At 36.7% G+C, this 18,105-nt stretch overlaps 1 protein-coding gene across 2 annotated transcripts in view; it reads right to left on the reverse strand.

The window, feature by feature from the left end:
* Positions 1-405: 405 nt before the first annotated feature.
* The window catches only part of bckdhb (branched chain keto acid dehydrogenase E1 subunit beta), a 58,266-nt gene continuing 40,566 nt past the window's right edge, over positions 406-18,105 (reverse strand). Inside the window, exons 9-11 of one of the 2 annotated variants that reach the window (XM_066683275.1) lie at positions 9,185-9,271; positions 2,001-2,147; positions 406-908 (exon numbers count right to left, since the gene is read on the reverse strand). In XM_066683275.1, the coding sequence (XP_066539372.1) occupies positions 2,007-2,147; positions 9,185-9,271 (228 nt within the window). In that variant the 3' untranslated portion in view covers positions 406-908; positions 2,001-2,006. Of the gene's footprint in view, positions 957-2,000; positions 2,148-9,184; positions 9,272-18,105 lie in introns of both variants that reach the window. The other variant, XM_066683277.1, reaches the window with a different exon arrangement.

Raw genomic sequence — 18,105 nt, forward strand, 5'->3', positions numbered from 1 at the left:
AAACAGAGTTTGAATTTCTTTGGCTTAAGGGTATGTAAACTCTTGGCCTCATATATAAACCTGCACATTTCACCTGACAGGTGATGTATGAATCCTGCCTTTAGGCATGTGTCACATCAACCCTTATTTTCTTTCAAAAGCAAAAGGTTTCTTCAGTTTAAGGAAAGCTTTCATATATGTTCACATCATGTTGAGAAAAATGGGTAAAATCCATACAAGCTCCACAACCCAAAGAGGAAGAGTGAGTAAAAATGCTTTTACTCATCGTCACAGGAGGTTAGACTGGAAATAGTCACAAATTTTACATGTATTAATTCATCGTGCAACAATCTGTAACTCTGCACCACAGGCATGACTCCAGAAACACAAAGAGCTTTTTTATACAAACAGGCTCATAAAAGTCAATGAAATAAAAATTATTTTTATTTTTATCAAGCTTTACAGTTTTCTTCAGAGGAAAATGAGCTGAATTGGCCTATTGAATATCTGCAAAACTACAGCATTTATTGAAGAAGAAAAAAAAGAAAATAAAAAGAGACCTATGCTTCTGTGATGTGAGATATTACACAAAGGACAGATGACTGAGAGGAAGAGTCTTGCAAAATCACTGTACAACAGCATAATCAATCCCTTAATTCCCTCAGATAGAAAATACTGTGGAACATTCAATAAAACAAACATCAACACACATAAAGGAGATCACACTGTTAACAGCAAGAAAAGAAATTATCACTCAATCACGTCAACAAAAGAATGTACCCACTAAATATCTGCTTAATTAGTGTTAATGAATGGTGTTCCACATAGGTGACCACGGAGCTTCTGGAGTTAAAGTCCATTTTCAAAAACCGCACAAGTAACAGTCTGTCAGGGCAGCACCTCTGTGCCGAGGTCGTCACGTCCACACACTGAACAAAGATGAAAAGAAGGTAAAATGTGTTGAAGCTTCTATTCTTCTATTGAGGACAGCAAAAAAAGGCAATTAAAGTCCATTTGAAAATAAAATTGACCCTTTAACACTTGTTAGTTCATGCCTCTGGTCACACTGAGCATGATCTATTATATCTATTATAAACATAACAATTATTTTCCTGTAATATTTTCTGTTCCACCACGCTTCCCAACTATTACAAAATAAATAATAATAATAAATAAAATTAATTTAAAAAAATGCTTATCCACGTGACAGACCTCCCTGATTCTTTCAGAGTTAAGTCATGACACAAAACAATTTTTTTAATTTTGTTTTTCAGGTTCTTATTGATTCTGACTAGTTGGGAGAGTAGAGCAAGAAAGGAGCAGACACAGAATAAGACAGAGACTGAATGTAGGGGGGAAACATCTACTCATGGTTAATTCCTGTTCATTCTTATTTAATTGAGATGGGTGGATAGGATGACTCTACACATTGTTTTTATGACTGTACTCAAAATAACACACACAATTAAATATGTATTAAACCAGACTGTGGAAGATGAGAGTGCTGCTGTTATTCATTTAAAACTGCATTAGTCATCACTTTCTCAAGCTTATATGGGAGACAACACAACAATCAGTATAAAATAAAAGCATGAGTAAAAATAATTAACTAGAATACACCGCTAATGATACTAAACTCAAAAGACTGACTGAAGTTTGATTTAAAAAAAATTCTTAAAATCTTCTAGGAATTACACAAAGGTTATTGCTGTAATCAATGGCAAGATTCAGAAAAAAACTAAATACTGAAGGTTTATACAGATATAATCTAAAGCAGAAATATTGCGTGTTAAAGTGTAGTAAACAGATTAATAACTATTATTTAATTTAATTTAACCGTGACTCATTTTTCATGTCTAAAGCTCACATTAAGAATGGAATAACAATGATTTTCCAACAGAGTACTGCATAGATGTTAAAAAGAATCATAAAAAAAGAGTTTCTTGCTCAAAGGTGATTTAAAATATATTCTCTCCTAATTATTTTATTAAAACCTTACCTTTCTCCATTTGATACCTCACCTTTTCTCAGTAGTTGATCATTCGTTTTACAGCATCAAAGCACTTCCATTTGTCTGGGATGTAGAAGGGTTCAAAAATGTGAGGGAAAGGTGTGTCATACCCACAAACCCTGGTTATGGGTGCCTCCAGGTTAAGGAAACACTGCTCCTGCAAATGGAAACATAACATCATCAGTCAAACACAGCTGTATGTATGGCACTAGATTGTTATGTAATTATCTGGAAATCAAGCAAAAATGCTGATGGGTGTGTTATGGGCAGCCATCCCTGTTCAGCCTAAGCCTAACTACGGCTATAATTAATCTGAATTGTGGAAATTGCCTTATTTTGTTCTTCTTTGTATTCATAAGCAAACGCCATGAGGGCACATCTTTGAGGGAATATTATACTTGGGCTCCAAAACTGTGGAGGAAGAAAGTTCTGCTTGCTCCAGGTTGGAGATGTGCATTTCATAAGCTCTGGCAGACTGGTCTTGTATCCCATCCCACACAGCTATAAAAGCTGAGCACTGAGCCAGCTGAGGAGAGCCAGGAAACGCCTGAGCCAAACTGACCCACACTTTCATCAAAGCCACTCAGCCATCAAATCACTGCTGTACCAGACAGTGCACCAAGCCAATATGCCTGTTAGTTTCTTTTCCTTCTTTTTCTGGTGACTGAAAAAACATTAATTATATTTGTTCAATAATTATGAACACATTGGCTTTTGACTTATTCACACACTGCCTTTAAGGACACCGAGGGGGTGAGCAGAGCATGAATCATCACACACGTGGCTCTCCTGGCCAATCAAACACAGTACATGCCCGTGCTCATGTTTTCTGGCAATGGCTGAAAAAGAGCATCAAGCTCAATGAGAAGGTCCTTGAGCAATGTATCATTCCAATGCCAGTTAAAAAAAAAATCTGAAGAATAAGATGCTGTTTCAGATTCAAATTAGCATGCTGAGTCTAAGCCAGTCTTACAAATCAGTAGACAGCTTGTAGCCTCCTCTACGCATATACCTGATGGCATGATTCCCTCTTAGTGACTTGCATCTGCTTGGCAGCTCTTTTCTTTCTGCAATCCAAATATTTGACAAATTACACCACCCCATCCTGGCTTACTTAATTAACAGCCATTATGCCTAATGGATGTTGGACATTTTAGCCAGTGTTTCCTTCTTGTAATCACTTCCTCTTTATTAGCAACATGAGTCAAACCTGTCCCAAAACACCATATAATTCTCCAGCTCTCACAGCAGAGCTAAAGCACAGTCATATACAAAATACACGTTGAATCTGCTGAGGCAGTGTTTCAGCTTCTGTTATTCATTGAATATTTACAAGCATGGGCCACTGTCAGCAATATCTGATATACAGCTTGAATTCACATCTACACATGGTGAATCATAGATAACACAGGTCTTTCCATAGATTCTCTACATTTTCATTACTGAAACATGCATCTTGTGATTTTATTATAAATAATGAAACAGCATTAGGAAAACACCAGTCCAGATTTGGCAGTTGGTAAAAGTACAGCTGAAAGTATATACCTGTTATGTAATAGAAGCATTATTCCAGAGTCAGAATACAGGACAGAGCTTAACTGATGAGTCCTGTGAAGCCCACATTTTTTGGTAGAGGACATGCCAATCTGCCAGCGTATAGTGAAGTGCCTTGATTCTATGTTAACATTTGACTGATGTGAAAAGATCTAGAAAGTTATATTTTTTCAAATGCATGTTAAAAAAAAAAAATCAGCCAGAGTAAAGCTTTTCTCCAGCTCTCTCCTGGGGACCTGCATCTCCCCAATAGCAGCCCAGCAGCAGCTAGAGGCCATCTTTTCAAGATTTGCAGCCAGGCGTAATTTTATGTCATTTAAGTCTTTACTTAGTCCCAAAGCAGATAAGTCCACCTGCCAAGCCAACATGTGTCTAGACAACAGTTTCTCCTCAGACCTTCCACAGACTAGAGTATCTTTTTCTACAATAAAAAAGAAGAAATCTTTCTAAATAAGCTTACAGGAAGGGCATAAGAAAAGTAGTCTGGGAGCAAGCCACCACATCTGGACAGCGAACTTCCGCAGAACTCCAGTTTCACTCAAATCAATGTTTATCTATGGGAAGTGCATGATTACATGCAATGTACTTTAAATGTCAGTATAAAAATACGGCAACATGGTGGCCGAAATGTAGACAGAGTTTTGCACTGAGGCATGATTTAAAAATATGACTTCAGAGCTTAAAGTGGCAGTTATAAATTCTGTCTACTTCAGTGTCAGAAACAATATATTCTATGTCAGTGACAGCCACAGATTGAAGATTATTGAAAGTGTAGAGCAATGCGGAAATGCCAATATTACCAACCGTGCAAGCCAAATAAGACAACTGAGATCTGCCTCCCTGTGGAGCCTAAAGTCAGATGAGGACAGCCACATTTTGGAAGTCTCTGTCTGTCTGGCGTACTTATTCTTAAAGAAGATTTAGTGTTTAGCGATTTCATGCATGATGCTTGCAAAAAAAACATTAATTCAGACAGTGTTTAGGTTGCTATGTTCCACAGTGACTCTTTGCTGTTCTTTAAATAAGGTCTGAGTGAAGAATATAAAGGCAAAGAAGGCCAATATTACTAAAACGCTTTAACACATGGGATGGATGTAGGCACAAGTAGTCTAAACTCATAACTCAGCTCTGCTGCATTTCTGCGCTTCATCATATGTTTGTCATCTTATTGAAATTGCACCAAACAGAAACGTCTAAACTAGCCCTGGAGACTCCTCTTAGTGATCACATATGGTGGTGATCTACTACTGTTTAATAAAACATTGTAACACAATACTTGGAAGATCTCTTTGGAGAACATTTTATTATCAGAAATTAGTAACCTTGTGTTTAAGAATACAAGAGACAACTGGTAGATTGCAGATAGTCCCAAAAGACAGCACTGATAACTGTGAAGATTGGTGCCCAATTGTTTAAAGGACATTATCTAACAAAATATTACATACAATAACTACAATAGTAGATCAAATACAATACGTATAAACCTTAAATGCAAACAGTCTAGAACCATGCAAACACCATTTTCATAAGCATATTTTATATTTGAAAAGAAAGTATATATTGAAATATATGTAAATTTATGGTAACACAGTTTACCCAGAGGAGGTGGGTATGCAAACAGCCGTAACATTTGTCTAAGACTGTGGACTTTATCCTGCTAGCCCCCTAGTAGAGCTTCTGGGTAATTTGAGTGAGTGCATGTGTGAACAGAGCCACTAATATTCCAGAGTATATTCTGCATGTGCTGCACAGGTGCCACTCCATGCCTTAAAGCACACAGAATATTTCCAGGTGTGAGAATTCACCTGACACAGAAAATGCTTCACTGTGCACTACATGTATGCAAAAACCACTCCAAAACATCTCCAGACCAGAGGTTTTTTTTTCAGACTTCATATGTGAAAACAGCTTATGTTGATGTTAAAACCCCCATTTATTTATAATTTTTTTTAATACCCACTCCCGATCTCAGTTCCTACTGCCTTTACTGGTGTTGTCCTACATTAGCCCCAGCCCTATGCATCCTATACAAGATCCTGGGCCTATTTTACCTACATCCTCATTCTTGGCCATGCAAGAATGTCAATTTAGCTCTGGTGGACTCTGTACCTGCTTTAATCAAATCAAATCAAATGTATTTATATAGCGCCTTTTACAACTGACGTTGTCACAAAAACACTTCTGTTGTCCATTAAGACCCAGTCGAGACATTTATGCTTGTTTTAACTGGGGTTATTTAAGCACAATATATAATAAAGTGTAGGACATTTCTAAACAGTAGCTCATCAATATTTTTTCACTTCTTAAAACTTAAGAACTGATAAAAGATGTACTGACACAGTAAATCAGCAAATCAGTCTGAATAAGTGAGTATATTAGAATCTTTTATTCTATTAAAGGCCATTTCTTAAATTTTACTCCTGGCAACACTAAATGACTAAATGATCAGAGCTTTCTGGCCACTAATCTCAGTAAAGAAATGAGACAGATTACGCTATCTAATTCAAATTAATCTTCAGTTTCATCTTGTTTTTACAGTGTCAAAGCAATTTTTCACATTACTCCCTTCAGAGACTCCTCAAGTTAAACCTGCAGCAATGTCTGAACCTAATTTAAATGACTTTCTAAAATATGCAACAATCTGCTCCCATAAATTACTTGTATAAATTTGCACTCTACCATGTCAAAAAATGTGGTCTGATCCAAGAGAAAATTATGACAGAAATATGATTTGTTCTCAGTGGAAGCAAGGTCTGAGTGTGGTGAACTGACTTTGATGTGCTGTTGGTCACCATAACTCAACATAAAGTGCTTTTATACTTGAATGCTTCATTCCTGCTGATTCAACTTACAAACGTCTGGCTGCAGTTGATGGCCAGCCGATCAGGCAGCTGGGTTATTGTAAAATGCGGTAGGTCTGATCTAAAGACTGCATGTGGCTGTGATGTTCGGAGTAGCAGGTTATAGCAAGACCATGCAGCATGTGGTATGAATTTATCAATTTCCAAGAACCGACAGAGCCATTCTGGAATGTATAGATAGGTTGAGCTTTTCATAGAGCATCAGCCTAGTTGTTCACATAACTGACCGATATTAAGATATTTATAGGATGAATCTTTTTAGTCATATGGTATAATTTGACTCAAAGCTTTATTAGCCCATGTCTTAACTGAATTATTAATGCATGCTTAAGAATGTGCCCACTGCATTTCCATGCTTATATGCATCAGGACAGAATACACCAAAAGATTTCAGCAGGATTCCAGTAGTCAAATACAATCACCTATGATATCTTTTGATAACTAGCAGGAAGACACTTCCCCATTTTTCTCTGCCTGCCCCAAAAGCTCATTTAAACAGACACATGAGCTCACCCATAACTTCTTCCTTGTGTAAAGACACAGACTCCAGTCAGGAGGAGAAGCATCCACGCCTCACAGAATTCCAACTACTTCATGAGCGAAAAAGAGAGAAACAATAATCCAACTATTCCACTGAGGAGTCCAGGAACAGCCAGACTGACCTAAAAAAAATCCCCTGTTCCAGCCGAGAGTCCAGAAAAAACAGGACACAGGACTCCTCTCTCAGTCTCAGGGAGTCACAGTAAGATGCTGAAGGGAGAGCTGAAGGAATGTCTCCTGCAAGACCTCATACATCTCTTTATTCTCCTCAACTTCTGTTGTCTCCCTATGAGGAAAGTGTTATTTTTGTATGGCAGTATTGCCATAACTGTAATACAGATAAAGTGTCACAATATGCCTTTTGATGATCTTTCATTACGATGTGGGGTCAGTGAAATCTTGATATAGCAATATTAAAACAAATGTAATGCAATGATGAATTGCAATCACTGTTTGTTCCAATATAAATGATACGGCCTTCATCTCTCTATCACACATATGAGCTTGATAAACATCACAGACGATGACAACCAGCAAGCGTTATTTGTCCACTGAGTTTACAGATAAGCCTAAAATCAATGACCTGACCTATCCATACATCGATTATTTTTAGCTGCCCAGCTGAGCTACTTTACAACTTGCTGTAAACTATCTGATATATCATGAGGACACATTAACTGAATTCTAATTCACAGATTGGAAACCAGTGATGAACCTTGCTGCTCTGGTTGCTTTTGTGAAGGTCTGCTCACTAGTGTTTGTTATTACAGAACATAAAAAGCCACGCTCTTGAAGATCTGCCAGGCATCTTCCTGCTAAAAGCCTTATTTTTAGTACTTTTCCTGTTCCGTTTCATGATCTGCACATAGATCAGCTCCATCCAGCTGACTCACCTCATTGTACCACCCAGCATTCCCTCTGCCAGAAACCTATCCAAGACCTGGGTCACCACACGCTCATACCTGATATATATATATATATTAGTGCACTACCTTGAAAAACTACCTCATGCGGGTTTTCACCAAACAATTATGGGTAATCTGATAACTACTAGTGTACAGGGGTTGTATACTACTTTTTGCAGTGCATTGTGGGATTGTTTTAGTGCACTGAAAATTGTCCACTATGTTTTGGGACACTACTATGAAATGGCAGAACCCCAAAATAGTGAACTATATAGTGAATAGGGCACAATTTCGGACACAGCGTGTCTTCTCACTGTCCACACACATCACACACACCTAAGAGAAAATAGCTTTTCTGTTCATGCACAATTTGTGTTATCTTGGGTCATCTTCTAGTCCTTCATCAGTGGACACAGGACACTGTGCCTGATCCACATGCATCAGCTCAACACACACTAACACCACCACATCAGTGTCACTGCAGAACTGAGAATGACCCAACACCCACATAATACTTGCTCTGTGGGGGTCCTGATCATTGAAGAACAGGGTGAAAGGGGGAAATCAATGCACACACGACGACGGATGGTCTCTAGTCAGTAATGGTAGAACTACAAAGTTCTCCTGTCTGGTCAGTGGAGCTGGGGGAAATGGACAGTGAGTGTGGAAACAAGGAGGTGGTCATAATATAATAATATTTTTGGTACTCTGTCCCTTTGCTTAATTCATTCACATGGTTGTACTATAAGTAAAAAATGTGGAGAAAGCAATTTCCAGTGCTATGTTTTATGGTTTTATGGTTTATTGATCAAAATCATCTTCTCCAATATATTTCATTAAAGCAGAAAAAATTGCTATAATCTAGATTCTGTCAGTCCTTTGCTGATTGGAATCCAGAAAGCAATGGTAAGCAGTGGTCTCCTCAGTGGTAACATCTCATATACCTTCTTTATAGCATTTTTATTTTGGTAGATTCAAGAATTCAAATATTATCAAGCACAATATATGCCTACACATCCTTAGTGGTCTACTGTTTTTTGTCACTTTGTGACTCTAACCCTGATCATGTCTACTCCTAAGCAATATAGCAAGGATGCTGAAATTCTTCTCAGTGAGGACATTTTAAAATGTTTTTAGAGGCCTTAATAATATACGGTGAACAATGAATGTCAATTCAACTGCAGGTAATATTTATAAACAACTTATCAAACACAAAGTGCAAAGTAGGAAAAATTGAAAAAAGAAATACATTTTCTTAAAAGATCATCCACTCCAATTCTGTGTTGTTTAGCGATATTGGTAATTTGAAATTGGTGTTTCTCTATGATTCTTACCTGAACAGTAGAGCTCATCTCTGCAGCAAAGCCTCCGGTCACTGGAGCTTCATGACTGATCAAAAGCCTCCCTGTTTTCACCACTGACTGCAGATCACAAACAGAAAGCAACATGTTAGTTACATCATTTAATGAATCAGTCAGTGCTTTTAGCAATTTTGGGGTGATCAATAAACTGTTATTAATCAATAAAAAAAAAAATCATAGTTTTAGTTTTTTCTAGCACTACACCTATATATGCATTCATAAATGTGCATGACAGTCATTCACTCTTATATTGACGATCACATTGTGGCAATCTGGCTAAATCAAATAATCATAAAAAAAAAAAAAATCACATTTGTAAATAACAGAAAATTTGAAGAAACCAATTCATAAGTCATGCTCCAAAATATCCTATTTATTTATAATAATTATAATACTAAAAGCAATTTTAGCTAAAATCCATAATAAAAGGAACCGTAGTATGTTACACATTTCTATAATTTTCCTCTCAACACTTAACCTTTTCCACTTATTTAAGAAGGAAAAAGACTAATAAATAAATGTAATAAATAAAAAAAAACACCAATACATAGCACAGTAAGTTTATTTTTTTTTTAAATAAATAAATAAATAAAAAATAAATATATATTTAAATAAACCAGAATTAAATTGTCTTTCCAACCATTCTTATCATATTTCAGCTAAAAATGTCACATTAAAAGTCTTCATAGCATGAAGAGGTAACATCGGCGGAACTGTAACATCACCTATAAAAACACAAAAGGCTACAATCTCTAACTGGTATGTTCCTATGACAACCTAAACCTCGACAAAAGGGCAACAGTAATACCTTATAATGACCATATGTCTCAGTGTTTAAATACAGATTACAAATTCACTCAAAACACCCCATGTTGCTCTCAACCTGTTAAAAATAAACATGGAGCCGCAGCTGGTCGCCTTTGACAAAGCCACCACAGGATTAGTCAGAGGCTGTTATGGAGGGAAGGGTCATCCTGCCAGCAGAGCGTCTGACACTTTGCTCTCAGGAAGACAGAGGAAGACGGTTACGAGTTGTTCTTTAATCTGGATAATAAAAAATAAGCAAATAAAAATAAACAAAAAAAACTCTGCCAATAAAAAGTCTGGATTTCAGACATGTTACAAACACGTTATATCAGTTTTAACACACAAAAACCCAAACACGCACAACTGAAAATATATTTTAAAAAGTAGGCCACACACCCGGAGTGGATTTGATAAGAAGTTAGGTACTTCATGTTGTGTCCACTGAGGATAATGATGTGATGTGAATGTAAAGTGAGGCCTGCATGCAACTACAGTCAGATGAACACAGTGATCAAGGGCAGCAGGCATCTCATCTGACTCCACTGAAGCCTCACATTACTGCAGGAGGAAGAGGCTCCACCCGCAGCATACCACAGTGCACAAGGCCCCACTGTCTCACATATATTTTACTGTCTTTCTTTCAGCTCTCCAACACAGTCCTTGCACCTACGTTATCATGGATTCCACTCCTTTCTCGCTCACTTTGTTAGTCTTTTTGATTTGTTTAAAATTAAAAAATAAATACATTTTTAAAAATAAATAAATAATAATAAAAAAAACACAAAATCTAAAACTGAAATAAGCCCACTCACAACTTAAAGAAATATTCAAATAATAATAATAAAAAAGTTGTAGTAATGAATTAATTCTGGCCAGTAATATGACAATGTCCTCATGATAAATTACATCATGATGAACTATTTTGTGCATAACAAAAGTTATGAATAATCAGAACATAAACTCTGACTGCAAGAGATTCACAAATTTTGAAACGGTCTGAGATCTTACTCTAGTCAACATAAATACATTAAAATACACAAATGTTCAATTCATAAACATTTAATCGTAAACAAACATTCACAGTAAAGTATTCTTCGGTGACACAGTGTAGACCGTTAACGGTGAGTGCTGTTATTAAGCAACATGGAACACAACATAAGCCACTCCATAGAACAAAATATGTTCAAGTATATTCACTTATTTATTTATTTATTTTGGTTGAGTAGAAATACATACACTTCTGTCCTCTTTCTGAAGGGACTCTCAAGCCTTATACTTCTTGTCAACCCTATGCAGTAAGCAACACATCGACACGGACCCTACATCGTAGCCTAATACGCACCTCTCTAATAAGGAGAAGCTGCAGGACGTATAGGGCTAGCCTTGGCCTGTGTTTTTAGCCTTTTGCTCAAGAAACTGTCTGAGCGTAACCGAGCACTGTACTGTCTCCTGATTTCAAACTGTTCTTTCATAAATGAATAAAACAGTGACAGTGAAATTGACAAGACAGAGAAAGTGACGAGCGACAGAGAGAGAGAGAGAGAGAGAGAGAGAGAGCTCTTTAACTCATTGAAAAATACAATATTCTGTGTTATTTTTTAATGCTATGTAATATTCTTCAGTGCAGCAGGGCTTCCCTCGTCATGGATCTGAGGGAATGTTGTATTGTTTTACAAAGTACAAGTGTATAATAGTTAATTCCCAAGTTCAAAAGCCAGGGTATCTCATATTATGGAGTAGCATAAGGCTCCATTAAAGCTAAAAGATACTGAATTAAGATGTTCTGCTTTCACCAAGCCTCATTCTACACACCACATTTCAGCTGCATGGCTACGCTGACTTAGAGAGAGAGAGAGAGAGAGAGAGAGGGAGAGAGAGAGAGAGAGAGAGAGAGAGAGATTGCCAAATTGATATTCAATATCAGCGTTTTTCAGTTGATTTGGAATTCAGTTTTGTAAATTTGCATTTGAAACTATTTAATCTTCTTTGCAAGCATGAGGTAAAAAAAATAAAAAAAATCAACCTTTTCTAAGATATTAATCAAAATTATAATACTATTTTGAAAAATAAATAAAAAAATTAATTAATTAATTAATTAAATGATCACCTGTGATTATCACCACAGGTGCTAATTAACTTATCACCTGTGGTGAATACATTCCAAACCCTGTGGAATGTCTCAGCGTTTAACTATGCATGGCTCCTGGAGAATAAAATAAATTATCTTCCCCTGAGTGTCACAAGTGAAGTTTGAGCAGATTTTATTAGAATTAACTCTGACTGACAGCTAGGACTGCATTTGTGAGGGACCGATAGATTACCTTAGCCCAAAGCACATTCCTCAGATACTTGCCGCAAAGAATCCAGGACTGTTATTTCAGTAGAGTGGCATAGTATTTCAATTTCCCTCAGGGGAGAGGATCTGGAGGTGCAGATATGAATCAGGTGTTTTGTTTTCCTGTAATATCATTGTGTCATACAAAGCTGCTAAAAGCAATTATATCACGAATCATGAAATACACAGTTAGACTGTTCTTCGAATGCAACAGCAGGGATGCTGTGTCCATGACTCAAATGGTTTGCTGTCACCTGTGTAACTGAATCATTTCATCCCCAAATTTTCCGTTTGTTAAGTTGCTAACTAATTTTGATAAACCACTGCTACATTTTTGTATAACAATATTTGTGTACAAACCTAAACTATTTTATGACTGAATAAAACAATAAGCCACAAGTGTCTGTGCGTTACGGCCATTTTATCGTTTTTTTGGCACAACACGAAGCTGAGCTATAAAAGGAGGCCGATATAAAATACACCAATGTTCAATCACAAAATCATTCACAATAAACTAATTTTCCTTCTGCCACAACTTTTAAAATTGTGTACTGTTTATGGGCAACATGTACATGAAGGTTTAACTATATTAACATGGCAAAACCACTCCACGAAACAAAATACCTTTGTGTAGTCAAAGTTATTTAGAATATAAAGAAAATAGCTATTAAATTCTAAATAGAATTTTCTTTCTAAATGCATTCAGTAGGACCAAAGTGACAACAGACAGGACTGAGCTCGAGCTCAGATATATATTCCTTACTAACTGCTTCCCTGGAATAATCACCAAGTCAGAAATATGAACAAATGGCTGTAGAAGGTAGCAACTAGGTAGTGGAAATTAATGGTGGGTAGATTAAATAGGAGCAGATATTTATGCAATAATTCTGACAGCCTTTCTGCATCATTGACTGCCCAAGTGAATGTACAGGAATATGAAAATTGTCTGTTTTTAAGAGGGAGCTATAATATGCTGTAGGATCAGACACTTAAATGTCAACAGAACTGTCATATGCATCTCTCCGTTTGTTAAATTATGAAAACCTGTGACAGGAGCCATTTTTAAAATGTCCTGCCAGAAACAGACAATAGAACATAACTGAGAGGAATACATGAATCTCCACAATGACAAAAGACAAGCCTATACTCTTCAATTACATGTCACAAGAGATCAAATGACATGTCTGAAACATACATCCTCCTTGTTAGGACTTAAATTTGACTCAGAGCTAATGTGCTGACACTAATCATGGCCTAGGCTTCAGCTGATGATTTTATAGCAACATGTGCAGTCCATCATACGAGACACTTTCCAACATGTCTATCGCTCAGTCCTCTGCCTGCCACTGCACACTCTCTCTGTCATTTACAAAAAGGGCAAAGGCAATAGCCAGTACTGTCAGCCAAAAGCTTATTTAATTCTGGCTCCTCAACACCAGTGTAGTCCAACTTACTCACATCAGTGACTGTCTCACCCAAGGGACCGTGTATGATGAATAAATAGAGAAGGGAGGTTTTTCTTGGACACTTGCTCTTGCTCCTGTGTGCTCGTGCTCTCTCTCTCTCTCTGTGTGTGTTTATAAAGGGAAGTTAACAGCAGGGAGTTCTAAACATACTAATTGTGGGTACTTCTTTAACCCTCTTGGCTCTTTAGTAGGGTCAGAGTTCTGAGAAGGAGGAATCAGGGTGTGGTTTAGTAAGATTTTTTATTTCTTGAGGAGCTCTTGCTTAAGCCAGAAGACTTGGACTCGGCTTTATGATGTAAATTGACTGTGCAGACCAAAATAGTCTCAAGTACCAGTCTGAGAGGTGCACTCAAAGGAAAAGGCCCAAATTCTTTGCTCGTCAAAGGTTTGCGCAAACCTAGATTTACATGTTTACTACAGGACCATGTGTTCTTTGTTTTCTTGCAGTAACATGTTAAACAGAAATCCATTTACATTTTTTTACTGATTTGTCACCAAAAAATATTTAAGTATTTTCTTCTTGTATTTAATATTGCCCTGATGTACGTCTAGACATTAATATGGCTTTATGCCTCAAAACCTAACTCTTATTTTTTACCAAGAGGCTTTTATACTGATAATTCATATTTTCCCCGAGTTTCCCTAGAGTTAAAACCAGTGTCTACGGTTGTGGAGAATTGCAGTTTTTTCTGGTTTGTTTACATTCAGACTTTTTAAAGGTAGAACAGTATGTTTGAGGAGAAAACACTTTCAATGTGTTTTTATTTTCATGCAGTTAGTTCTACCAAATTTGGAGCTATTTCCATCTTAAATAATCAGAAACACCAAAAATAATTCAATATTACCCGTCTATGGAGCAGGAATAAAGCAATAATCCTCAACTCTTTTGACTGTCAACATTTGGAGTACTCTCTAAGCTGTTTCTGTGCCGTGAGCAGAGAGATAGGAAGCATAGCATATCAAACCCAGCCCCTCTCTTCCTCCCATTTACATGGGGCTTCATAAACACAGCAGACAGGTATCTTATGTGAAAACAGATTTGAGAGCAGCAAATGGGCAGGAAAAGACTAATTTTATAAACAGTGTTTTTTTATTCAAATCCTGAATGTGGCCTTTAAGAGATGATCTCCATTTAGACTGGCCCATAGTAGTTCACCTGTTTGTCTGCATACATTCTTAATCATCTCATAATCCCACAAGGATCAAGCAATATGGCACCATACTGACTCTGTCTAAATTGTCCTTTTCAATATGGTTTTAGCAACTGTTCCTTTACATGATAATGAGCCCAGGGCTAATCACAGCCCTGAGAAAGCAGCAAGAAAAAGAGAGACACAGATGCTGTCATGTTTGCTGATTTTGTTCTTATTTTTCTTCTCTTTGTGTCAATTTCAAACAATTTAACCCTATCTTTGTTTTCTCACCATTTAGGTCTAGCACTGTGAATGGAAATACTTAGATGAGGGGGCAGTACAACATTAATGACTCCTCCTATTATGTAATAAGGGAAGCAAATTCAGAACGGCTCATTTTATCTCAGGTCCTCTAATTTAGAGAGTCTAAAACAGACTAAGCTGATTTATTTTACAGTTTGCGGTTTGGAAGGCTCCAAATCCCCAAATGAATGTGCAAATGCACTAAAAAAATGTTTGTTTTTCATAATCAGGCCAGGGTGAACGTTCTAATTTTAGGTACTAGGAAAAGCTCAGAAATGTAATTTCATTGCTTGAGAACCAATCAACCACCCATTCCAGCAATCCTCCTGCACCTAATTTTTGATGTTTTAAACTATTCCTTTAGTATCTGAAAATCAAAAAAGTCAACAATTGGTAGGACGTTCCTAAATATTTAACAATTAAAGACGTAAGTATGGACAAACATCATAAGTAACATAATTAGTGCAACAGCAGATAATTTTACTTTATCTCTAACTAATGAGTCTGACATGTGTCTCTTCACACATGTAAGTCTGAACCAAGGTCTGGGTTTTGTTACACTGTATATATTTGATCCTGTATGTTTAATTGTTAAATGGCTGAACATGATGCACTGTTGAATAATGCTGTGTCCCAAAGCTCTTCTACTCCACTTCTATAATACTGACTGCCCTTCTGATAATGATACAGTATACAGTATTTAAACCCTGTATAGTGTGCTTGTTTGCTGATAGCAGAATTAATGCAGTTGAGGCAGTAATGGACCAAATTTTGGTTGTTTGTTCTGGACCCTGATCTGAGGCACCAATGCTATTTTAGTTCACACCAAACTGAAATGTCAGAATGTGTGACAGCACCCTCAAAATTAAAATGAAAAAATGAATTATGCACCCTGGGATTTGCTGGGACTAAAAACCCTTAAGCAGAATTAGAGTAACAAAACATACAATAAATAAATCAGGTAAAACAAGAAAAAATAGCAAAGAAACTAGAGGGGGGAGTTCATGAATGAACTTTGAATTTGGCTTGTCACATACTCCTAACATGATTGCAACGTTAGCTTATATACTGCTTAATATCATTAAGGTTAAATTTGTAGAAAAATCAGTCCAATACTAGCCTTAATATACCACCAGCTTAAAGATATATACCAATATATTGAAAATTCCACTTTAAAAAAACTACTATTTTGTTTAGACTTCCACATTAAATTAAATAAATGAACACTTCAAATAAACCTTAAAACCATAAAAAGACTGCCGTACTTTAAACACCACATACAAAAATGGTGATTTAAATTATAGGATCCATTTTATTTAGCCTTCCACGTTAAATAAATGAACACTTCAAATAAACCTTAAATTCATAATAAACTACCAATATAATTTTAAAGGCCACGTTTTAAAAATCCACATAAAAAAAAATCTATTTATACTCCTTAAATAAATGATCACATCAAATAATCCTTAAAACTTTTAAAGGACTGCCAATATAATTTTAGACTACCACCTTAAAGGTCCACCTTAAAACATAATAACTATAAATCACCACATTAAAAATCATTCCACCTTAAAATACAACCATTTTATTTAGACTCTGACCTTAAAAAGACTTCCACATTAAATAAATGACCACCTTTAAAAGATAGCAATTATACTTAGTCTGGCACCTTAAAATCAACTGTACCTTACTCACTAGTCTTATGTCTCTGTCCACATTAAATGTCCTACTAAATGTACTGATCAAGGGTTGGATGCCCAATAAGCTCCTCCATGTACCAAGAGTACTGCAGGACTGAAGGAGAGGAAGGGAGCTGTGTGCATTTCGTGCGATAACTGTAAAAAATACACACCTCGGATTGGTACGAAATTTGGCCTGGTGGGACATGGTGTGCCCAGATATCACCATCTGATCCTGTGCATGAAAATTGACCATTTCTATAGGAAAAATTTCCACTTTGGAAACTCATATTCAGAAATCAGTAACTATGATCCTGTGAAATTGTTTGTGGTTGTAACTTGAAAATCCTAGGAGTAGTAGCATTGCAAAAAACGCAAAGAAAATACGCCACAAAAAGTCTCCCCACCACATCTTTTTACAGTATTTCAGGTAAATACACACACTCACATGAAATAAGGCAAATTCAGCAGTCCTTCTCTCTCTGTGAGGTATAATACGTGTGTAAATTTTGCCGAGATCCAAGCTGTCCTGCCAAGCTTGTGAACTAACCAACGCCAAAAATCTGAGAATTTGAGAGCTGGTGCTACAAATGGATTTGAATATTAAAGTGAGCATGAGAGTGTGTGTGTGTGTGTGTGTTTGTGGTGGGGTAAAAATGACACTAATAAAGAGCAAGACAAAGAGCAGGCAAAAGCTGCAGTATAGTCTATGAGTGGCCCGAAGGGTTAATGTCCTCTCTGCCCTTCGTTTACTCTGTGCTTAGGTTCAGTTCCGGAGGCAACGGTGGCTTCCCTTTACTGCTTATTGTGCCACAGGGCTATGATTAAGCCAGGCCGCTTGCAGAAGGGGAATGTCATGTTTACAGCCATTCCCATACACACCCAACATAATGAGAGTCGCTCTCACTCTGCCTACGCTTACCACCACACCACGACAGGAGAGGAGGTAGCCGCCAAGCTTTTGGCCGGACGGTCACCAAATTTTCTCTCACACACACACACAGAATGAAAAAAACAAAAAAAAACAAAAAAGAAATATTTAACGGGTATCTTATGTTACTGAATGGCTTGTTGCAGAACAGTTCCAAAAATAAATAAATAAATACTAATTAATGTTAGCCAATAACAAGGTGAAAATTAAATAATTTTATCAGTACTGCAATAAACTCAT

The sequence above is a fragment of the Hoplias malabaricus genome, chromosome 10 (assembly GCF_029633855.1).
Source record: "Hoplias malabaricus isolate fHopMal1 chromosome 10, fHopMal1.hap1, whole genome shotgun sequence".
Classification (NCBI taxonomy): Eukaryota; Metazoa; Chordata; class Actinopteri; order Characiformes; family Erythrinidae; genus Hoplias; species Hoplias malabaricus.